General features: G+C 39.9%; 1 protein-coding gene across 1 annotated transcript in view; it reads left to right on the forward strand.

The window, feature by feature from the left end:
* The window catches only part of DNAJC3 (DnaJ heat shock protein family (Hsp40) member C3), a 92,057-nt gene that overhangs the window by 37,352 nt on the left and 29,508 nt on the right, over positions 1–25,197 (forward strand). The window contains exons 5-6 of the mRNA XM_038569878.1: positions 23,202–23,354; positions 24,743–24,924. Coding sequence (XP_038425806.1) covers positions 23,202–23,354; positions 24,743–24,924 — 335 coding nt within the window. The remainder of the gene's footprint in view (positions 1–23,201; positions 23,355–24,742; positions 24,925–25,197) is intronic.

The raw sequence follows: 25,197 nt of genomic DNA on the forward strand, positions 1-25,197 counted from the left end.
GTGAGCATCCTTGTCAGTTAAGAAAATGATACCTCTATTACGATGGGAGCAGGAGTTATGAAAACTGGACAGGGAAGCAGCAATCTAATTGCAGAGAGGACATATGTAGTGCCAGGAGCTGAGTTTTTGGGTTTTTTTGTTTTTGTTTTTGTTTTTTTGTAAATAGCTTGGAGGGTTTTACTTCTATAAAATCCAAGCTACTCTGAAGGATGAATTAGAAGAAGACGTGAGTGGAAGCAATCAGTCTGATAACAAAGGTGTTGCAGTAAGTAATCCAAGTATGACTTTATGGAGACCAAAGATGAGGCTAGAGTAAGTGGGGTTTGAGAGAAGTAGGTAGACATTTAGGAGATTGGCTCCAGAGAGATGCAATGAATGGGGTAAGGAAGAAGGAAGAATTAGGTATGATGCCCAGGTTTCTGGATTGTTCAAATTGGTTACAGGTCCATGCTATTCCCTAAGATAGGAGTCCAGAGAGAAATTATTTAGGGGAGAAGGATGGGTAGAGAAAATAGAACTCTCTTTTTCTTTTTTCTTTTCTTTTCTCTTTCTTCTTTTTTAGAGATAGAGAGTTGGTGGGGAGGGAGGGGCAGAGACAGAGAATCTTAAGCAGACTTTGTGCTGGACATTCAGGGCTTGATCTCACAATCCTGAGATCATGACCTGAGCCGAAATCAAGAGTTGGATGCTTAACTGACTGAACCATGCAGATGCCCCTAAAGTTTATTTTAATTTCAATTAGTTAACATACAGTGCTTAGTTTCAAGTGTATAGTGTAGTAATTCACCACTTCTATACATTACCCTGTGTTCATCACCACAAATGCAGAAGCTTTTTATTTTGATGTAGTTCCAGTAGTTTATGTTTGCTTTTGTTTCCCTTGCCTCAGGAGACCTATCTAGAGAAAAGTTGCTATGGCCAATGTCAGAGAAATTACTGCCTGTGCTCTCTTCAAAGACTTTTATGGTTTTAGGTCTCACATTTAGGTCTTTTATCCACTTTGAATTTGTTTTTGTGTATGGTGTAAGAACGTGGTCCAGTTTTGTTCTTTCGCATGTGGCTGTCCAGGTTTTCCCAGCACCATTTGATGAAGAGACTCTCTTTTTCCCAATTAGATCTCCTGCTTTGTCAAAGATTAATTGTCAAAGATTAATTGACCATATGAATATGGGTGTATTTCTGGATTTTGTATTTTGTTCCCTTGATCTATGTGTATGTTTTTGTGCCATCACCATCCTGGTTTGATGACTACAGCTTTGTAATATGAGTTGAAGTCTTACATTTTGATGCTTCCAGCTTTGTTTTTCTTTTTCAAGACTGCTTTGGCCATTTGTGGTCTTCTGTGGTTCCATACAGATGTTAGGATAGTTTGTTCTAGCTCTGTGAAAGATGCTGTTGGCATTTTTGAGAGGGATTGCATTAAAGGTGTAGATTGCTTTGGGTAGTATAGACATCTTAACAGTATTTCTTCTTCTAACTTGTGAACATGGAATGTCTTTCCATTTCTTTGTGTTGTCTTCAATTTCTTTCATCAGTGTTTTATACTTTTCAGAGTACAGGTCTTCTTCTTTGGTTAGGTTTATTCCTGGGTATCTTATTATTTTGGGTGCAATTGTAAATAGGATAGCTTTCTTTTTTAAAATTTATTATTATTATTAGTATTAGTATTAGTATTAGTATTTTTAGGATAGCTTCCTTTTCTATTTTTTTATAAATTTATTTTTTATTGGTGTCCAATTTGCCAACATATAGAATAACACCCAGTGCTCATCCTGTCAAGTGCCCACCTCAGTGCCCGTCACCCAGTCACCTCCACCCCCACCCACCTCCCCTTCCACCACTCCTAGTTCGTTTCCCAGAGTTAGGAGTCTTTCATGTTCTGTCTCCCTTTCTGATATTTCCCACTCATTTTTTCTCCTTTCCCCTTTATTCCCTTTCACTATTTTTTATATTCCCCAAATGAATGAGAACATACAATGTTTGTCCTTCTCCGATTGACTTACTTCACTCAGCATAATACCCTCCAGATCCATCCACGTCGAAGCAAATGGTGGGTATTTGTCGTTTCTAATGGCTGAGTAATATTCCATTGTATACATAGACCACAGCTTCTTTATCCATTCATCTGTCAATGGACACCAAGGCTCCTTCCACAGTTTGGCTATTGTGGACATTGCTGCTATAAACATCGGGGTGCAGGTGTCCCGGTGTTTCATTGTGTCTGTATCTTTGGGGTAAATCCTCAGCAGTGCAATTGCTGGGTCGTAGGGTAGATCTATTTTTAACTCTTTGAGGAACCTCCACACAGTTTTCCAGAGTGGCTGCACCAGTTCACATTCCCACCAACAGTGCAGGAGGGTTCCCCTTTCTCCACATCCTCTCCAACATTTGTGGTTTCCTGGTTTCTTAATTTTAGGATAGCTTCCTTAATTTTTCTTCCTGCTCTTTCATCACTGATGTATAGAAATGCAACAGATTTCTGTAGATTGATTTTGTATCCTGTGACTTCACTGAATTTGTTGATCAGTTGTAGCAGTCTTTTGGTGGAGTCTTTTGGGTTTTCTGTGTATAGTATCATGTCATCTGCAAATAGTGAAAGCTTTACTTCTTCCTTACCAATTTGAATGCCTCTTATTTCTTTTTGTTGTCTGCTGTAGCTAGCACTCCAGTACTATGTTAATGGAAGTGGTGAGAGTGGACATCCTTGTCTTGTCCCTCACCGTAGAGAAAGGCTAGGAAGAAAAGGGAATAGTACCTTTTAAAGGCATGAAATAAATTTGGTTGTAATTTAATACGAATATAGCAGTCTGTGCTATGAATGACTCAATATAGTTGCTCTAGTTTTCTTTGAATCACATGTAATACTGGATCATATAACATGATTCATCAAATATAAGGAGCCATCAGTTGTAACACATTATTGCCTTATGTACTCTTAAAAGAATAAATGCTGTTGGTTAAATAATACCTTCTTATTAACAATATTTTTACTTTGTGTTTATAGTCATTTGAGACTTAGATATCACACTGCTCTATTCATTGCTTTGTGCATACAGCAGCTTTTTGAAGACTTTATTTTACTTATTAAAAATTTAATTTATTTATTCATGAGAGACTAAAAGAGGCAAAGGCATAGGCAGAGGGAGAAGCAGGTTCCCTGCAGGGAGCCCCGTGTGAGACTTGATCCCAGGACCCCTGGATCACGGATCACGACCTGAGCCAAAGGCAGATGCTCAATCACTGAGCCACCCAGGTGCCTGTTTTTTGAAGACTTTACATGGCTGTTAAACTTATTTTGTATGGTACCAACAACGTTAATAACTGGACTAAAGTGTGCTAGACCATTTTATGCATATGCAGTCACCTTGATGGGCTCATTTGATAAGACTCCATCAATTTTAAGATTCATCGCACTTTGAGGGAAATTGAAGTATGCTTTATCACTGCTCAGATGTGAGGCAGAAGGGGAAAAGATACCACCAGTAAAATGGAGACAGACACCTAATTGCATAAAGGAAAGAAGAATCTAGCATGATGCTAGGCTTGTCCTAAATAATAAGAGGAACTATTGTTTGAACAGGATGGGATGGTGAAGGTGATGGTGGCAGTGGGATGGAAATGAGATGTGAAATTCTTGTTAGCTTTGTTATTGAGATGCCGCTAAGATGTGTTGGAGGGACACCTGGGTGGCTCAGTGGTTGAGCATTTGCCTTTTGGCTCAGGTCATGATCCCAGGATTCTAGTTTTGAGGCTCCCTATAGGGAGCCTGTTTCTCCCTCTGCCTATGTCTCTGCCTCTCTCTCTGTGTCTCTCATAAATAAATAAATCTTAAAAAAAAAAAAAAAAAAAGATGTGTTGGTGATGTCAGGTAGGCAATTGCATGTTTGACGTCGGTTACACATAAGAGGGAACAATTAAGAATGTAGACTCTGGAAATGACTTTAAGCCACAGATTTCTCTTTAGGTTTTTTTGGTTTGGTTTAGAAGTGTCTAAAATAGGGCAGCCCGGGTGGCTCCGTGGTTTGGCGCCGCCTTCAGGCCAGGGCCTGATCCTGGAGACCCGGGATCGAGTCCCACATCGGGCTCCCTGCATGGAGCCTGCTTCTCCCTCTGCCTGTGTCTCTGCCTCTCTCTGTATCTCTCATGAATAAATAAATAAAATCTTAAAAAAAATAAAATAAAATATAGAAAACTCTTAGTAAAAGTTTTTTGCTGTCATGATTGATCTTCATTATCACCATCATCCAAAGCAAGACTTCTGGCAAGTTATATAATCATTTGATTATCTAAAATTGGAGACAATACAACCTAGGTCATGGGTAACAGTATTAAATAAAAAAGAAAAATAGGCATGTAGTGTAGGCAGTAAGACATCCATCCTGTTTTTCAGCAGTTTACACTTTAGTTGGAGGAAATAAGCCCTAAATATGTGAAAAGTTAATAGCGCAGAGATATTTATAAGAAGTGATATATAAATTGGTCTAGATTACAAGGTGAGATTGAGAATGACACATGAGTAGAAGTTGGGAGACCTACCTCACTTTCTTCCTGATTAACTGTGTGATGTTCCGCAAGTTCCCATTTGTGAGACTCAGTATTTTCGTTTACAAAGTGACAGTTGATTGGGCAAGTTGATTTTTTAGATTACTTCCTTGTTAAGAGTTTAAGTGATTTAAACATTTAGAGAGAAGCGATTACTAGATTACTACCTTCGTGTGCAACAGTTAGGGAAGCTTGGAGGAGATGGGATTTGAAAAGGGTGTTGTTTTGATTTAAAACTGAGGGAACAAGAGAATTTTGGAATCTTGAGGATGTATTTTTTGTGTTTTATAATTGTAAGAAATTAGCTAGAGACTTATATTTTCATGTTTCATTTCTGGTAGGTTTTATGAATTTAACAAATATTTGAATTTATACTCTGCGAGGTTCAGAGTAAATGTCAGTGTAAAATGACATTCTTGCTCATTTTTCTTGTGCTGAGTCCCTTTAGGGCAGCAATTCTTAGGATTGGTCTCAGGATCCCACTATACAGTTAAATATTGAGGACTCCAAAGAGCTTTTGTTTATCAGTATGTACAGTATTAGAAGTTAATTTTAGAACTTAAAAAAATATTTACTAATTTAAAAGTGACAAACCCATTATATGTTAATATAGATTTTTTTGCATGCAAACTAACTATATTTTCAAAAACAAGAGAAGATTTAATATGTGGTATTTTTTACATTTTTGCAAATCTCTTTAATAGCTGGCTTACTTGAAGACAGGTTCCCAAATCTGATCTATATTTTGGTTGAAGTATTATTGAAAAAAAATGTGGCTTATACACTTAAGCAGTTGGGAAAGGAAGAATGTTTTAATAGTCTTTTTATATGGTTGTGGATGTTTTTGATGTTACATCAAACTCCAGTAGTTATTGGTTAGTTGCAATGTGGACTTTGGAATCTTAAGAGTGAACTTTTAGTACTCCATCCTAATGAAATCCATTGGTTTTATCTTGCCCTTTGAATCAGTTGTCTTTTATCCATATATACGTGGTCCCCACAGACCTCTCTCTGGAAAGGATATTGGGGGTTCCCAAGAGTCCCTGGATCACACTCTAATTGCTGCTATAGGTTTATACCTAAGAGGATAATTGATGCCTGGGTGGCTCAGTGGTTGAGTGTCTGCCTTTAGTTCAGAGTGTGATCCCGGGGTCGTGGAATCGAGTCCCACATCACGCTCCCTTCAGGGACCTGCTTCTCCTTACTCCTATGTCTCTGCTTCTCTCTGTGTCTTTCATGAATAAATAAATAAAATCTTGAAAAAAAAAAAAGATAGAGTTATGGGCATTTTTAACCTGGTCACACAGTTTGGCACTGTTCTGTTAAGTGGTTATCCGAATGTATATTCCCTCCAGGAGTGTAGGAGGTTCCATCTGCCCCATATCTTCAACAACACTTGGTATGAACAGCATAGTTTTTGCTGGTTGGTTGGTATAAGAATTACAACTTGACCTCTTGTGTCTATTTCTATTAGATTCTGTTTATCCAACTGTTTCGTTTCTGTCAGTCCACCTTCTGTTCCTTCCCTCCTACAGGTGATTTAGATTTTTCTTCCTTATTCTGTTCGTTCGTTCTTTCTTTCTTTCTTTTTATTTATTTATTTATTTGAGAGAGGGGAGAGTGTGTGAGTGTGCACAAGCAGGGGCAGAGGAAGAGGGAGAAACAGATTCCCCACTGAGTAGGGAGCCTGACGTGGGGCTTGATCCCAGGACCCTGCGATCATGACCTGAGCAGAAGGCAGGTGCCTAATTGATTGAGCCCCCCAGGTGCCCCTATTCTGTTCTTCCTATACCTTATACATACTATGTCTTTTTCTCTTAGTTGTTACTTCAGGAATTTCAAAATGCGTGCTTATTAATAAGATATATAGGTAATCACTATCTTTAGCTTCCTCTAGAAAGTTACAGGGATCTTAGAACACTTTAATTCAATCACCCACCCCTTGACTTGGATATAATTGTTTTTCAAAAATTGGATCTTTTTATTGACATGCAAATCAGTTGGCATTATTTTTGTATAGTTCTCTTAACAAAGACTGCAGAAAGAATTTGTGAAGGCAAATTCTAGAGGTTACTGGGGGATATTGCAGTATACCTCAAATATTACATATTTTTCTATGTTATCAATTAGTATCAAATGAAAAATGTAAATTTGTACTACTTACCTCTTAAAACCATAATTAAATTTAATAGGGTTGGAAGGATTAATTTCTTGAGCAACAAGCAGTTTGGTGAACGTATTTTATGCAATCTAATTTTATTTTGACCTCCAGTCAAATTAAGTTTTTATTCTGGGATTTTTTTTTTTAAGATTTTATTTATTTATTTGAGTGGGGGTCGTGCATGGGGCAGGGAGGAACAGAGGGAGAGGGACAAGTGGACTCTCCACCCAGCACAGAGCCCAAGGCAGGGTTTGATCTCATGACCTTGAGATCAGGACCTGAGCCAAAACCATTAGAGTTGGTCGCTTAACTGACTGGAGCCACCAGGGTACCATTCTGGGACTTTAATTGTGCTAATTTTGTAGAGGGCACCCAGTTTAAATTGGCTGATATATGCAATGCAATAGGAAATAAATTGAATGGCTGCTTAAAGTGTTGCATTCTGTCCTCATTTTGAATATATATACTATAGAAAGTTCAAAAAAGGAACTTGGAATTTTTATTAGCATTTTTTGGAGTACTTGCTGTGTGTCGTATGAAGTATCTTTTTAATTTCTCAGTGACTGCTCCTCAGGGTGTTAGCATTATTGATGTAGGAACTGTTGGGGTTTGGAGCTGACAGCCAAGAAAGAATTCTTCAGACATCTTTGGTACAAAAAAGGTGGTTTTATTAAAGCATGTGGACAGGACCTGTGGGCAGAAAGAGCTGCACTGGGGTTGTGACTGGTGACTGATTATATACTTTCAAGTTGGGAGAGGGTTAGGGATAGCACGGAGCTCCAAAGTATTTTGGAAACAAGGTTTCCAGGACCTTAAGGGGGCTAGCTATTGTTAGGAAAAGGTCATATGTTGCTGTCTAATAAAATCTAGTCATGAGGCCCCTCAGAGGTATATAAGTGGGCTGTATGCTTGGAGGGTGATTGCTAACATGAATCTTGGCAGGGTGGGGGTTGGGGAGGGGGGCAGATAGAGATAAAGGAAGTTTCCAAAGAAATTTTTATACATCAAAGTAGACTTATAGGATCCTGGGGGGGTCAGGGTAATGCTAAGCTAAGATTGCCTTTGCCCTTAGCAAAGTATTAACATCAAGGCAGCTGAATTCCTAGAGGAAGGTCACTCTCCCTGTTTCAAGGACTTGTCAATGGGCTATAAGTAGTAGTAAGGAAATTTAATTTTTTCTTTTGCTTTGTTTCCCACATCATTCCGCCCTGAACAATTTTGACTCCTTAAATCTTTAAGATTGCTGAGGGTGGAAGGTCTTATCTTCTGTAACTTCTTCCTGTCAAATAAGGCTATAGAGATGTCCTACCTATGGATCAACATCAGTCAGTTTGGGGCATATATATACAGGAGTTAGGAAAGGCAGAGGCAGCTGAATCCAAGGGAGACCACATGTGTGAGTCTTCCGGAGTGGAAAGGAACATCTGTCAGCTTGAAGTTACGGCAGTGAAGGCATTTGGGCACTCAGTGGAGAGAAATGGGAGGAGACAGCAAAACATGAATGACAAAAAAGCAAAGAAGCCCAAATAACAGCAATCCTTTGATAGTTGACAAAAATCCTTCTCTAGTTCAGGAGTTTAACCAATCATTAAAGGAAAGAGAGGGATCATTTAAAGTGCCAATTTAAGTATTCCCATCAGTTAGAAACCCAGAAATATTTTTGTGGAAATCTGGAATGTATACATAACATTCTGTTTTTATGATGGCACAAAATGTTCCTTGTGCTGCAGCAGTTAAAACATCTAATTCTATTCTATTTTGTAAAACTGCTTTTTTATGTTACTTAAGTATTTAAGAGAAGAATGCTATTTTGAGTCATTTAGGGCTTGACCATGTACTTACTAAGAGCTTCCATTTGCCAAACATCTTCCAGTCCCAAAGAGGGAACAGAGATGGATGGTAGGTGGTCATGCTAAGGAAACACAGAACATTCTATCATTGTTTTAAATTCGGAAGGTTGGCTGGGTTGGCAGTGGTTTTAATAATGATTTTTTGCATCCAGGCAAAACCAGAGTATAACAGCCTATGAAGCCTAGGGGAAGCTATGGACACAAGTTAGAGCTACATGGCCATTAGGTCCCATTGGAGCCAGGCATCCTTGAATTGCAGTCAGAATATCAAGGACTATTCGGTTTTGGAGGGCTGCCTTTCCAGAGGATTGTGGATGGCAGGTTTAATGTAAATAGTAGTTAATTGTTAAGGACAATTAACAGTTGTCCTTAATAGCTATTTAATTAATAGCTATTTGCTGAGCTATTTGTGCAACAAAAGTTGTCACTTTGTAGGGACTGAAGGATTCCAAATCTAGGGACAATTTCTCTTAGCAAAGTTTTTGTCACCTCAGTGGTCTTTTTACCCAAATGAGAAGCCTGGCATAAACCTTGTATTACCTTCCATTGGTTATTTTTGGGTATAAAGATTGTCCCTTCATTATTAATAAGCCAGTCCTATGCTTTTTTTTTTTTTTTCTTAATATCCTTGTTCCTGGGACAAATAGGACTAAAGAATAAAACCATTGAGAAACTCTCTCTGTTTAAGGTCCAGCCTTAATAATATCCTAGTTATAAGGAATCACTGGCAAGTGGAAGAAGACTGGTCTCAGGAGATAAGGGCATCCTTAGAAAGTTTTAAAGCACATGCTTAAGGATTTCAGCTCATCAAAGACCTGATAAAGAAAAACCTATAAACTTTTCTGGGCAGGAAAGAGAGGAGAAAGAGGTGCATCATCCAGTCCAATCACAGGGAAAGTGGGACCATCCATTATCTCTATCTACAGGTCCATAGTTAACTCTATGGAGTAAGGAAAGCTTTGACTTTTACGGAATGATTTTGTCATCCCAGCCACATGGAACTGGTTAAGGTGATAGTTGAGTTATACAATTGCTGAGGTATTCATCCCATTTTCCAGCTATTTAAATAAATAATCATATGTGCATGCTTATTTAATATCCCCACAGAATAAGAAACATGAAGATTGTCTATACATGAGCTATTGTGACAGTTTCTCTGAAGTTTACCTCAAGTTGTCTAGCTAAGGCAAACAACATTCAAAGACAATCAGAACTAGAGTTTCCCATCTTCAAAGGTGGGTTATTGAAATATATTTTTTCCTCTGTGAAATCACCGTTATTTCCAGAGATTGCCAAATTAAAACTAAAACTAATTTATTTGTAAAACAAGTGCAATTTAAACAAACTTGGCCTTAATTACTTACATAGGCTCCGTAAGAATAGTGATTGGCTGTATAAATCTTAAAATTTGCTTTGCTGGAACTTCTCATAAGGAATCTAAATTGAACTTTTAGTAGCCTCTTAAGGCCAGAAGCCGAACCAAATAGTTGTCATCAGACATGCCTGCAATACCTGTAGATTTGGGCGAATTCCTCTTCACAAGATCCCCAAAGTATTCTGAGGTTCCTGTACCTGCCAGGTAGTGACATTCTTTCCTCACCTGATAAGGCTGCTGGAAACTCTGTAAGTAGGTAGGGTAGGGTAGGTAATTAATAAGATAGGGTAGGAATTAAGGGTAGGTAAGTAAGTAGGCCAACATTTCCAAGGGGCTCTGTGGCTCCATATTTCATTAAGACAACCTCAAAGCTGTCTGGTCATAATCTGAGTCTATGCATGTCTCTCTCAAATATGACATTCTAGTCAAAGCCTTAAAATAGCCAATGTTTCCAATGACGTCCTGTTACAAGAACAGATTCTTACTGAATTGATGGAAATAACTATGATTGCTATGAAAGAAAGAATATTCACTGAGACTTTTTTGAATAGAGAGAAAAGTTAAATGCTTCAGTTTGTTCACAACTGAATACTTTAACACATTTTTTTAATTCATAAGAGAAAGTTTCCTTAATCTAGAAGGGCAAACATTAGAGAGCCAGCAATGTTTCAAATAAGAGTCACAATAATATAACCATTTTCCTCAGTTCATTTAGTTTCATGTTACTAATTCTTATTCAATTCGAATGCAGCTTTTTAGTTAGTTCTGGAAATTCTTACCATTTCAGTTTTAATCTTAAAGATTGCAGATACCTATATTTGGCCTAAAAGACCTTTTTATGAATCTCCTTGAAGATGAAACTCATTTTGTAAGAGTATCAGAACAAATAAATGACAAAAACTCAGCAATGGACATTGTTAATTATTTGATATGAAAGTTCATTATGATGCAGTTGACAAGGAAATTCAGTTATTTCTGTGACACAGGACACTTCAGTAATCAGAATATTGAGTGATGACTTCATCCCAGAAAGTAGCATACCAAATAAACAAGCCTAATTAATCAGAGACTCTTTATGATTTAAATCTTGGAGAAATTTGTTAAAACCTTAGAAAGTTTTAAAGCACATGCTTAAGGATTTCAGCTCATCAAAGACCTGATAAAGAAAAACCTATAAACTTTTCTGGGCAGGAAAGAGAGGAGAAAACAACTTTGTTTACATTTTCTTATCAAGAGCAGACCAATAGTCCAAGAAAACTTTGTCTTTTTAACAGAAACCTCTTCTGCCTCCTCTTCCCTGTTTCTGCACCACCTTGGGTGTGGCCTGCCTAACTGGTTCCCATACCATCCTCGGTGCCTCTGGCACCACTGGCTCCTCCTCTTCCCCTCATTGTCAGGAATGAAGAGTATCCCCCTCAGACTTAACATGGCCTACTTCAGATTTCCTCATGGCTATAGAGTTATCAGCATAAAATACAAAACTTTCATTCTACCAGGGATTACTGAAGGTCAAATAAGCTTGGTTATCTCAGAATTTCTTAGCAAAAAAGATGACTTTTAATCCCAGTTGTTTCCAGTGGGTTCAAAGGCATTCCAAGGGAGAGTCTCTGGGACTGAAGAAGAGAGGGGGTCCATTACCAGAAAAATCTCCCGCGACTCCCAGGTGGCATCCCACAGGATATGTCAGAGATTCCTGGTATCAAAGTGACCCAGCGTGTCCCTCTCACAAAATTGCTGTGATACCTGCTCTGCTGTTAAAGGCCCTAGAAGAGGAAAGCTAGGGTTCCCCCACTTCTCCATCTTATTCTAGACTGCAAAATGGGTAGCAGTGTATGCACCAAGATGCTGTGTGTCTTGCCTTGAGGGCTGTGCCTTACCTTTAAGAGCCTGGCATTCATTCATTCATTCATTCTTTCTTTCTTTCTTTCTTTTTCTTTCTTTCTTTCTTTCTTTCTTTCTTTCTTTCTTTCTTTCTTTCTTTCTTTCTTTCTTTCTTTCTTTCATTTATTTATTATAGTCACAGAGAGAGAGAGAGAGGCGCAGAGACATAGGCAGAGGAAGAAGCAGGCTCCATGCGCCGGGAGCCTGGTGTGGGATTCGATCCCGGGTCTCCAGGATCGCGCCCTGGGCCAAAGGCAGGCGCCAAACCGCTGCGCCACCCAGGGATCCCTGGCATTTTTTTTTTTCTAAAGATTTTATTTATTTATTTGACAGAAGGAGAGGGAGCTAGGAAGTATAAGTAGGAGGAGCAGCACAGGGAGAGGGAGAAGCAGGCTTCTGATGTGGGGCTTGATCCTAGGACCCTGTGATCATGACCTGAGCTGAAGGCAAACGCTTAACTGACTGAGCCAACTAGGTGCTCTGAACCCTCCATTTTTAACCCATGGAGAATAATAGAAAAGTTTTACAAGGGGAAATTGCCTAATGTAATTTAAGTAGTTAGTAGAGGACATTGACAGAAAAGAGTAAAGCTAGAAATCCATCATGGTTTAAGTGACATTACAACATATGTAGTCTTTTACAGCCAATTTCTCTAGGAAATGATCCCTGGTTGGGCTTTAATTCAACTGGATACTGGTTTCAGCCAGCTCCTAGTGGCTATGGAGGTCCCAGTAGAGATCTTGCAGCAAGAAGCGGCTAGACCAGAGATGTGAAGGGCATCACATTAGACCAGTGAGGAGGAAACCTCAGATAGGACTCTTTTTTTGTTTGTTTTAAAGATTTATTTATTTGAGAGAGAGAGAAAACTCGGCAGGGAAGGGCAGAGGCAGAGGGAGAAGAGAATTTCAAGCAGACCCCACGCTGAGTATGGAGCCTAGGGTGGGGCTCGATCTCAGGACCTAGAGATCAGGACTTGAGCTGAAATCAGGAATCAGTTACTCAACCAGTTGACCCATCTAGGTACCCTTCCCCCCCAACATGGGAGTCTTAAGATTGACAGCTGTGCTAGTCACTTAGGTGGCTGTCCTGTGTCTAAGACAGGTTTGTATAAGGACAGGAATGAAGAGAGAGCATCGAGTTTCTGGGTCTTACTACCATTCTGGCCAGGGTACTAGCTTCCAGCCAAAAGGCAAGCTTTTTCCTCCCTGTCAAGTAACCATGGGCTAAAGGGTTGCACCCTGAGCAATCAACATGAAAGTGTTCCAGTAAGACCATACTCCTTGAAAAGCCCCTGAAATGAAAATAAACAAAGAGAAAGTATTCAAGTTTGCACTGAGGCTGAGTCCAATAAGAAGAGTGAGCCCCACATTGGGCACCAAATGATGTAGGAAATGTTGGCATTAGCAGCTGACAGCCAAGAAAGAATTCTTCAGACATCTTTGGTGCAAAAAAGTGGTTTTATTAAAGCATGGGCACAGGACCGTGGGCAGAAAGAGCTGCACTGGGGTTGTGATAGGTGACTGATTATATACTTTGAGGTTGGGAGAAGAGGGATAACACAGACCTCCAGGGTACCTCGAGGAGCTTGCCATTGTTAGGAAAAGGTCATTTTTTACTGTCTAATAAAATCTTAGTCATGAAGCCCTTCAGAGGATATCAGTGGGTTGTATGCTTGGGGAATGATTGCTAACATGTGTCTTGGCAGGGAGAGTGATGTGGGTAGAGGTAAAGGAAGTTTCCAAAGGAATTTTTATATATATGTTAAAGTAGGCTTACAGTAAGTAATCAGGCTAAGATTGCCTTTTGCCCTTAGCAAAGTATTAACATTGAGGCAGCTGAATTCTAGAGGTCACTTTCTCTGTTTCATGGACTTTTTCTTTTGCCTTTGTTTTCCACATCATTATTATTCCCCTTTTATTAGTGAAGAAAATGCAAATAATATACAGATAGTAAGTGATAAAGTCAAGGTTTGGAGTTTTTTCCCTCCTTATTTAGATTTTAGTTTAAAACATTAATAATACAGAGGAAACCTAGGTGGCTCAGTGGTTGAGTATCTGCCTTTGGCTCAGGTCGTGATCCTGGGGCTCTGGGATCAAGTCCTGTTATCAGGCTCCTCTCAGGAAACCCGCTTCTCCCTCTGCCTATGTCTCTGCCTCTCTCTGGGTCTCTCATGAATAGATAAATAACATCTTTAAAAAAATAAAAAGAAAACATTAATACAAAATCTCTTTGGAAATATTCACAACTTGGCTGTTGAAAATGATAAAACTACTATAATAGTTACCTATTGCTACTTAACACATTCCTCAAAGTTAACAGCTTAAAGCAACACACATTTCTCTTAGAGTTCATGGGTTCCAGAATCAGGGCAGGTTTCACCAGGTCCTTTGCTTCAAGGCCTCTCATAGACTACAGTCAAGGTGTCACATAGGCTTGCAGTATTATCTGAAGATTTAGCTGGTGAAAGAACTGCTTCCAAACTCCATTGTTGGCAGGATTTGATTCCTCTTGAGCTATTAGAGGCCTCTGTTTTTTCTGAGTGTTGGCCAGAGGCTTCCCTTGGTTCTTTTTTCTGTGGGCCTCTCCATAAAGCATCTCACAGCATGGCAGCTTGCTTCATCGAAGTGAGCAGGTGAGAAGACAGGAGACTGCCAACAAGAGAGTGAGTGCTAGCCAGATGAAGTCACAGTGTTTTGTACCTAAGGAAGTGATATCCTGTCACCTTTGTCATATTCTGTTTTTTCAAAGGAGTTACCAGCTCTAATCTTATACTGTAGGGGAGGGGATCACTCAAAGGTATGAATTCCAAGAGATGGGGGCCTTTTGGGGCCATCTTAGAAGTCTGCCCACCAGAACTACCGACCCATTGTTTTCACTTGAAGTTCCAGAAAGAGGAGTATATTTGGATTAGAGAGCAGCTCACCCCTTTTAACAAGCCCTTATGCCATAGCTGTTAAGGGTGTATATCCAGAAGCTCACTCATCATAGTACATGGTAAGAAATAAGTAAAATATTGTCCTAAGTAGAGGTTTATCTGAGATGGTCAGAAATATGAAACACTAAATAAGAAACGTGAAAAGAGGAGGAAGGGAATGCTGCTAGCAGGGTCCAGTCTCCACATGTAAATATCTTTTTTTTTAAATAAATTTATTTTTTATTGGTGTTCAATTTACCAACATACAGAATAACACCCAGTGCTCATCCCGTCAAGTGCCTCCCCCAGTGCCTGTCACCCATTCACCCCCACCCCCCGCCCTCCTCGCCTTTCACCACCCCTAGTTCGTTTCCCAGAGTTAGGAGTCTTTATGTTCTGTCTCCCTTTCTGATATTTCCCACACATTTCTTCCCCCTTCCCTTATATTCCCTTTCACTATTATTTATATTCCCCAAATGAATGAGAACATACACTGTTTGTCCTTCTCCGATTGACTTACTTCACTCAGCATAATACCCTCCAGTTCAATCCACGTTGAAGCAAATGGTGGGTATTTGTCGTTTCTAATGGCTGAGTAATATTCCACTGTATACATAAACCACATCTTCTTTATCCATTCATCTTTCGATGGACACCGAGGCTCCTTCCACAGTTTGGCTATCGTGGCCATTGCTGCTAGAAACATCGGGGTGCAGGTGTCCCGGCGTTTCATTGCATTTGTATCTTTGGGGTAAATCCCCAACAGTGCAATTGCTGGGTCGTAGGGCAGGTCTATTTTTAACTCTTTGAGGAACCTCCACACAGTTTTCCAGAGTGGCTGCACCAGTTCACATTCCCACCAACAGTGTAAGAGGGTTCCCTTTTCTCCGCATCCTCTCCAACATTTGTGGTTTCCTGCCTTGTTAATTTTCCCCATTCTCACTGGTGTGAGGTGGTATCTCATTGTGGTTTTGATTTGTATTTCCCTGATGGCAAGTGATGCAGAGCATTTTCTCATGTGCATGTTGGCCATGTCTATGTCTTCCTCTGTGAGATTTCTCTTCATGTCTTTTGCCCATTTCATGATTGGATTGTTTGTTTCTTTGGTGTTGAGTTTAATAAGTTCTTTATAGATCTTGGAAACTAGCCCTTTATCTGATGTCATTTGCAAATATCTTCTCCCGTTCTGTAGGTTGTCTTTGAGTTTTGTTGACTGTATCCTTTGCTGTGCCAAAGCTTCTTATCTTGATGAAGTCCCAATAGTTCATTTTTGCTTTTGTTTCTTTTGCCTTCGTGGATGTATCTTGCAAGAAGTTACTGTGGCCGAGTTCAAAAAGGGTGTTGCCTGTGTTCTTCTCTAGGATTTTGATGGAATCTTGTCTCACATTTAGATCTTTCATCCATTTTGAGTTTATCTTTGTGTATGGTGCAAGAGAGTGGTCTAGTTTCATTCTTCCGCATGTGGATGTCCAATTTTCCCAGCACCATTAATTGAAGAGACTGTCTTTTTTCCAGTGGATAGTCTTTCCTCCTTTATCGAATATTAGTTGACTATAAAATTGAGGGTCCACTTCTGGGTTCTCTGTTCTGTTCCATTGATCTATGTGTCTGTTTTTGTGCCAGTACCACACTGTCTTGATGACCACAGCTTTGTAGTACAACCTGAAATCTGGCATTGTGATGCCCCCAGATATGGTTTTCTTTTTGAAAATTCCCCCGGCTATTCGGGGTCTTTTCTGATTCCACACAAATCTTAAAATAATTTGTTCTAACTCTCTGAAGACAGTCCATGGTATTTTAATAGGGATTGCATTAAACGTGTAAATTGCCCTGGGTAACATTGACATTTTCACGATATTAATTCTGCCAATCCATGAGCATGGAATATTTTTCCATCTCTTTGTGTCTTCCTCAATTTCTTTCAGAAGTGTTCTATAGTTTTTAGGGTATAGATCTTTTACCTCTTTGGTGAGGTTTATTCCTAGGTATCTTATGCTTTTGGGTGCAATTGTAAATGGGATTGACGCCTTAATTTCTCTTTCTTCAGTCTCAGTGTATAGAAATGCCACTGATTTCTGGGCACTGATTTTGTATCCTGCCACGCTACCAGATTTCTGTATGAGTTCTAGCAATCTTGGGGTGGAGACTTTTGGGTTTTCTATGTACAGTATCATGTTATCTGCAAAGAGGGAGAGTTTGACTTCTTTGTGAATTTGAAATCCTTTTATTTCTTTTTGTTGCCTGATTGCTGAGGCTAGGACTTCCAGTACTATGTTGAATAGCAGTGGTGAGAGTGGACATCCCTGTCTTGTTCCTGATCTTAGGGGAAAGGCTCCCAGTGCTTCCCCATTGAGAATGATATTTGCTGTGGGCTTTTCGTAGATGGCTTTTAAGACGTTGAAGAATGTTCCCTCTCTCCCTACACTCTGAAGAGTTTGGTCAGGAATGGATGCTGTATTTTGTCAAATGCTTTCTCTGCATCCAATGAGAGGATCATATGGTTCTTGGTTTTTCTTTTGCTGATATGATGAATCACATGGATTGTTTTACGAGTGTTGAACCAGCTTTGTGTCCCGGGGATAAATCCTACTTGGTCATGGTGAATAATTTTCTTAATGTACTGTTGGATCCTATTGGCTAGTATCTTGTTGAGAATTTTTGCATCCATGTTCATCAGGGATATTGGTCTGTAATTCTCCTTTTTGGTGGGGTCTTTGTCTGGTTTTGGAATTAAGGTGATGCTGGCCTCATAGAACGAATTTCGAAGTACTCCATCTCTTTCTATCTTTCCAAACAGCTTTAGGAGAATAGGTATGGTTTCTTCTTTAAACGTTTGATAGAATTCCCCTGGGAAGCCATCTGGCCCTGGACTCTTGTGTCTTGGGAGGTTTTTGATGACTGCTTCAATATCCTCCCTGGTTATTGGCCTGTTCAGGTTTTCTATTTCCTCCTGTTCCAGTTTTGGTAGTTTGTGGCTTTCCAGGAATGCGTCCATTTCTTCTAGATTGCCTAATTTATTGGCGTATAAGCTGTTCATAATATGTTTTTAAAATCGTTTGTATTTCCTTGGTGTTGGTAGTGATCTCTCCTTTCTCATTCATGATTTTATTAATTTGAGTCTTCTCTCTCTTCTTTTTAATAAGGTTGGCTAATGGTTTATCTATCTTATTAATTCTTTCAAAGAACCAACTCCTGGTTCTGTTGATCTGTTCCACAGTTCTTCTGGTCTCGATTTGTTGAGTTCTGCTCGAATTTTAATTAACTCTCTTCTTCTGCTGGGCGTAGGGTCCATCTGCTGTTTTTTCTCTAGCTTCTTTATGTGTAAGGTTAGCTTTTGTATTTGAGTTCTTTCCAGTTTTTGGATGGATGCTTGTATTGCGATGTATTTCCCCCTTAGGACTGCTTTTGCTGCATCCCAAAGATTTTGAACGGTTTTATCTTCATTCTCATTAGTTTCCATGAATCTTTTTAATTCTTCCTTAATTTCCTGGTTGACCCTTTCATCTTTTAGCAGGATGATCCTTAACCTCCACGTGTTTGAGGTCCGTCCAAACTTGTTGTGATTTAGTTCTAATTTCAAGGCATTATGGTCTGAGAATATGCAGGGGACAATCCCAATCTTTTGGTATCAGTTTAGACCCTGATTTGTGACCCAGTATGTGGTCTATTCTGGAGAAAGTTCCATGTGCACTTGAGAAGAATGTGTATTCAGTTGAGTTTGGATGTAAAGTTCTGTAGATATCTGTGAAATCCATCTGGTCCAGTGTATCATTTAAAGCTCTCGTTTCTTTGGAGATGTTGTGCTTAGAAGACCTATCGAGTATAGAAAGAGCTAGATTGAAGTCACCAAGTATAAGTGTATTATTATCTAAGTATTTCTTTGCTTTGGTTATTAATTGATTGATATATTTGGCAGCTCCCACATTCGGGGCATATATATTGAGGATTGTTAAGTCCTCTTGTTGGGTAGATACTTTAAGTATGATCTAGTGTCCCTCTTCATCTCTCACTACAGTCTTTGGGGTAAATTTTAGTTTATCTGATATAAGGATGGCTACCCCTGCTTTCTTTTGAGGACCATTCGAATGGTAAATGGTTCTCCAACCTTTTATTTTCAGGCTGTAGGTGTCCTTCTGTCTAAAATGAGTCTCTTGTGGACAGCAAATAGATGGGTCCTGCTTTTTTATCCAGTCTGAAACCCTGCGCCTTTTGATGGGTCCTTAAGCCCGTTCACGTTCAGAGTTACTATTGAGAGATATGAGTTTAGTGTCACCATGATATCTATTCAGTCCTTGTTTTTGTGGATTGTTCCACTGAACTTCTTCTTAAAGGGGAATTTTAAGAGTCCCCCTTAAAATTTCTTGCAGAGCTGGTTTGGAGGTCACATATTCTTTCAGTTCCTGCCTGTCTTGGAAGCTCTTTATCTCTTCTTCCATTTTGAATGAGAGCCTTGCTGGATAAAGTATTCTTGGTTGCATGTTCTTCTCATTTAGGACCCTGAATATATCCTGCCAGCCCTTTCTGGCCTGCCAGGTCTCTGTGGAGAGGTCTGCTGTTACCCCTAATACTCCTCCCCATAAAAGTCAGGGATTTCTTGTCTCTTGCTGCTTTAAGGATCTTCTCTTTATCTTTGGAATTTGCAAGCTTAACTATTAAATGTCGAGGTGTTGAATGGTTTTTATTGATTTTAGGGGGGGATCTCTCTATTTCCTGGATCTGAATGCCTGTTTCCCTTCCCAGATTAGGAAAGTTTTCAGCTATGAATTGTTCAAATACATATTCTGGCCCTCTGTCCCTTTCGGCACCCTCGGGAACCCCAATTAAACGTAGGTTTTTCTTCCTCAGACTGTCATTTATTTCCCTTAATCTATCTTCATGGTCTTTTAATTGTTTGTCTCTTTTTTCCTCAGTTTCCCTCTCTGCCATCAACTTGTCTTCTATGTCACTCACTCGTTCTTCCACCTTGTTAACCCTCGTCGTTAGGACTTCTAGTTTGGATTGCATCTCATTCAATTGATTTTTAATTTCTGCCTGATTAGCTCTAAATTCTGCAGTCATGAAGTCTCTTGAGTCCTTTATGCTTTTTTCTAGAGCCACCAGTAGCTGTATAATAGTGCTTCTGAATTGGCTTTCTGACATTGAATTGTAATCCAGATTTTGTAACCTTGTGGGAGAGAGGACTGTTTCTGATTCTTTCTTTTGAGGTGAGGTTTTCCTTCTAGTCATTTTGCGCAGTGCAGTGGCCAAAAACAAGTTGTACTGGGAAAAGGAGAAAAAGGAGAGAAAGAAGGAAAGAAAAGAGAAAAAGAAAAAAGGAAGAAAAAAAGAAAAAAAGAAAAAGAAAGAAAAAGAAAGGGAAAAAAACGGTGGGGGAAGGAAACAAATCAAAAAGGGGGAAAAAAAAAACACGGGGGAGCATCTTCTGATTCTGTATACTTTAAGTCCCTTGACTTCCCCTGGAACTTGTCCATCTAGTTGGTCTTCTGGGGGAGGGGCCTGTTGTGCTGATTTTCAGGTGTTAGCACTTGGGGGAGCTGCTCTGCCCCCTTCCTGGTGCAGGGCTCAGTGGGGGTTGTTCACCCCGTGAGGCCCCTGGAGGAACAACCGCAGTGGCGGGGCCAGCTCTGGAGCCCTGGAGTCAGCTCCCACAGTAACCCCGGAGCTCTCCTCTGCAAGGCCTGGAGGCTCCGGGGCGGGGCTGCTGATCTGCTCAGCTGGGGCAGGAGCGTCCTTGGGGTCCTGGGCCCTCCCGGCCTCTGCCTGATCCGGGGGAGGCCGGATCCTGGGCTGTGTCCCTGCGCCCTGTGCCGGGGTCTGCGCTGTTGGATTCGCGCTCCCGCCCCGCAGCCCCCTCCGCGGAGCCGCCCCCGAGCCCCCCCCGAGCTGCTCCCGCCCCGCAGCCCCTCCGCGGAGCCGCCCCCGAGCCCCCCCCGAGCTGCTCCCGCCCGGCAGCCCCTCCGCGGAGCCGCCCCCGAGCCCCCCCCGAGCTGCTCCGGGTCACGCCGTGCGCGCTGCAGCCCTTAGGGAGCTCGGCGCACTCTCCTGGGGCGCAGGTGTCTGTTAGTGTCCCAGGGAGCCTGAGGACATCCCCGCCCTCCTGGAGTCCTGCTCTAACTCCCTGCAAGGTCCTGCTTCTCCAGGGCGGGGCTTTCCTGTCCTGGGGACACTCGCCCCAGCCTTAGCCCGGCTCCTCGTGGGGCCCCTCCCCCTTGGAGGCCTTTTGTGTCTTTATTTCTTTTTCCCCGTCTTCCTACCTTGATAGAAGCGTGAACTCTTCTCACTGTAGCATTCCAGGTGTTCTCTCTTTAAATCTCAGGCCGAATTCGTAGATTTTCAGGATGATTTGAATATTATCTAGGTAATTGGTGGGGACAGGTGATTTGGGGACCCTACTCTTCCCACATGTAAATATCTTGAGAGGAGTCTCCAACCTGTGGTAAGAGTGAAAATGTTCATCTCACTTAACTCACTTTGAAACTCCTCACTCAGGGTTATAAGTCTGTAGTTTGTTTCTCAGACTCCTTTCTTACTTTCTTGTAAGAACCCCCTCCCTCTCCTCCTAGCTTCCTCTATCCTCGGAGAGGTCCAGAGGACCTGACCTCACTTCCCTTTTCCCATTCCCATTGTTTGAGCACTGAGGGAAGTTGAACCCTCCATCCTCAACTGCAAACTTTAGAGCTTTCCCTGCTCTCACCTTCTAACAAGAAACATCGTGTGGTAGAGATTAGACTCTAGCATTTGAGAAAAAAGAGATGCAAATTCCATTAAGAAGAGGTGATCTCTAATACATTCTTATGTATTCTATTCAAAAAGGAGCTATAGTGTACATATAGGAAACAAGTAATCAATTACCTTTACCCAGAGCAAAGTGACATACACATTTATCCTTTTTCCAATGTGGTCTGCCAGAAGTGTTCAAGACCATCCTGAGGATGATAAAAGAATCCTAGATAAGCATGCCATGGCCTTACAGCAACCCCTTTGAGCTGAGTAATTCAGTCATGCAGGGCCGGTCCTCCTCAGAGCAAGCTGAAGTTGTTAATTCCTAGTTACCTGTGAATACTTGAAGTCTTATCCATTCCTTCAGAAGCCAATGGTTAAATAGACAAAACAATACCTAAGGTAACTTAAAAACAAAATGGAGAAATATGGAGCCTCTACTCAGAAATAATATTCTTGACATTTGTTATTTGGAGTGTTCTCTACTACCAGGTAGCTAGTGGGGGTGTTTTTTTTAGCTAAAAGGAGGAGCAGTATGATTAGTCAGTTGAAGGAGAGACATTCTATAAATAATATACCATTGGCTGCAACTCACCCAGAATTGGAAGCTATCAGTTACAATTCCTATCTCAGTAAGAATATTAGATTTCAGAAATTATTACACAGAAACTCTAATAACCAGGAAAATAGTCCCCCCTTGCCTAAGTCAGAGCTTTTTTATTTTAATTTTTTAAAAGATTTTATTTATTTATTAGAGATACAGAGAGAGGGAGAAGCAGGCTCCATGCAGGGAGCCCGACGTGGGACTCGATCCCGGGTCTCTAGGATCCCGCCCCGGACCAAAGGTGGTGCTAAACCGCTGAGCCACCCGGGCTGCCCCTAAATCAGAGCTTTTTAATGTGGGCATCCAAGTTCTCTAAGCCATTAAGCTTAAGACTTTTCCATTTGGTGGGAGAAATTGTTAAGAGTCACTGTGGCCAAGGCTGGGCTGGGAGTGGGAATGAACCATAAGCAGACACAAGGGATCCTAAAAGGTTGTTAGAGATGGTCTAAAACTGTGGTAGTAGGTGCATACTTGGTAAATTTGTTAAAAATCAGATATGCACAGTCACATGAATTTTACAGTATGAATTATACCATAATAAAGTTATTTAAAAAGCAAGAAAATGTGTAGACCTCTTAAAACTCCATTATAAATCTTTCAGTATAAGGTATTACTCTCTCATCTTTCCCCATAAATTCTTCGTTTCTCGTTACACCTTAGCTCTTCTGATATCAAATTTTTGTCCTGTAACCTCTAAAAAACATGCCCTCCTTTCAGTTTCCCTGTTTTTCATTATTTTCATAAAATAATTTTATATTTAAAAATACATATTTAGGAAGTAGAGCTAGAAGGCAGAATACATGAAACACACATTACCCTGCCGAGCTGTGTCTAAGGGTGAGGGGAGATTGCGTTCTGCACTCTTCTCTGCCCTTTCACATTCCTGGTAAGGTGTGGGTGACGCAGGTCTGTTGCCCCCAGCTTCCAGCTCGCTCCTGTGTACTGTACGAGTGGAAGTAAAGATGCCCTCCCACTGGTCAGCCCTGAGGCGCAAGACCTGGGACAAGCCAGTTTGGCCAGCGTCTTCACCCTTTCCCTCAGTGAACGTATGGATTTAAAATAGTCAGAACGAGGTGTGTACTTGTGTGTACTGTGGATATTAGATTTAAGAGATTAAAAAAATTAAAACCCTGCTTAATTTCTCATTCTTATAGCTCAAATCTAACCCAAGTGAAAACGAAGAAAAGGAAGCCCAGTCCCAGATTGTGAAATCAGATGAAATGCAGCGTTTGCGTTCCCAAGCACTTGATGCTTTCGAGAGCTCAGATTATACTGCTGCTATAACCTTCCTTGATAAAATTTTAGAGGTAAGTTTCTTAGACATTGCGGCTGGCAGGCCTGACACATACTGCTTTTTACTCTAAGGCATGTATACACTTTGACATGTTAAGTATTACAAGAAACCTAAATAGGATAAAATCAGATTGGTCTTTGGGCTTTTCGCTCTAAGGTAAAAAGATGGTGTTTATTTAGTACAAAATTTGGAACTGAAGTTTTCGGTAAATGTACCGAATGTGCTGTGGAGTAAGAGTTAAATATTTTTATATATTTCTGGCTTTGCTACTTTTGTTTGCTTTTACATTTTGTGGGGTGGGGAGAGAACTCTAGAGGTTAGTAATGGGGTAAAAGATGAAAGTTGAAGGAAAAGGAAAAATAATGTTTGTGGCAAAGATGGAGTATTTAGAATGAAGAGTTTCTAGAGAAGAAACAGATGAAGAGTTGACAAGATCCGGAGTTCTTGATAGGAAACCTAAGTCTATAGTTTTCTTTCCTCTGTAGGACTTAGTGACAGATGGTTTCAGAAGAAAGTCTACTAAAATATTCAAGTAGAGGCAACTCTAATTCATGTTTATCATTTTCATAGGACTTTGATACATTGTTTCACTTAATCTTGGCAGTAAACTTGTATGTACAGTAGGTGCTTCTTTGATAATTTTGTAGGGGAAATTATGTGATGTCCAGTAGAACTAATTTTTTATTATTTTGTTAATGCTTTATTAAGGAAATATAAAGTTATAATATTTACCTTCCAGTAGTTAGACTATCCATTTTGACCTAGCTTATTATACAAGATATTTAATTAATGTACAGTGTTGATTTTGATATTTTAATGTATGTGAAAAGTTGACATGATTTTAGAAAGAACAACTCTAAGAGATAGGTAAAAGATAAGTCCACAGGCTTTGTTGGTGGACTTTGGCTTACATTTTGGAGAATACTAGTATATTTATGAACATTGTTGACTTTTTGATAAAGTAGACATGATAAAGCTTCAGCCTTCCCTCATTGTTTTCCTCTTTTCTTTCTTTTTGTGATATGAGGATTTGAAATTAATCAAAGAGACAATAATTTATAAAAGAATTCTGTTTAGTTATTAGAACAGAAATATTTTGCAGATGTGGAACCTAGATTTTTTTTTTTGAGACTAGAGATTAGAATTGTTGATTAAGTACAAAAATCTGATTATAGAATATTCTTTTCAAAATCAGATATGCTTCACTGGGAACAACCTTTTAATAGTAATGCCATGTATTCTTATTTTTGTCAAAAAATAAATAGTATCATTTTTTAATACTATTTACAGTATGGAAATCACATTAACAGAAGATGGTTTCAGGTTGATAAATATGTGGGATGTAAGTATGAGTGTGCATAGCTTGCTGTTTCTTAAAGTCTAGTTCTCTTGTTTCTTAAGGTTTGTGTTTGGGATGCAGAACTACGGGAACTTCGAGCTGAATGTTTCATAAAAGAAGGGGAACCTAGGAAAGCAATAAGTGACTTAAAAGCTGCATCAAAATTGAAGAATGATAATACTGAGGCTTTTTATAAAATTAGCACACTGTACTATCAACTAGGAGACCACGAACTGTCCCTCAGGTCAGTTCTAGTGACACATGCACATCTCATCAACTTTTTATTGTTGGCAGTATGATATTAATCCCATTTTCTTTTTAATTTTAAATTAAAACTGTGGCTAAGGCTGTTTTTACATTCTTTACCTACTTATATATTTTGTGTTATCCCTAAGTTACTCTGTTTCTATATAGTTTATTTTCATGAGCTATGTTTATTAAATAGGAGAGATACTATATTTGCAGAAGCAAAATGGGGTGTTTAATGTATAATCTACTTAAATCATTTTAATTTGAA

The sequence above is a fragment of the Canis lupus genome, chromosome 22, assembly GCF_011100685.1.
Source record: "Canis lupus familiaris isolate Mischka breed German Shepherd chromosome 22, alternate assembly UU_Cfam_GSD_1.0, whole genome shotgun sequence".
NCBI lineage: Eukaryota > Metazoa > Chordata > Mammalia > Carnivora > Canidae > Canis > Canis lupus.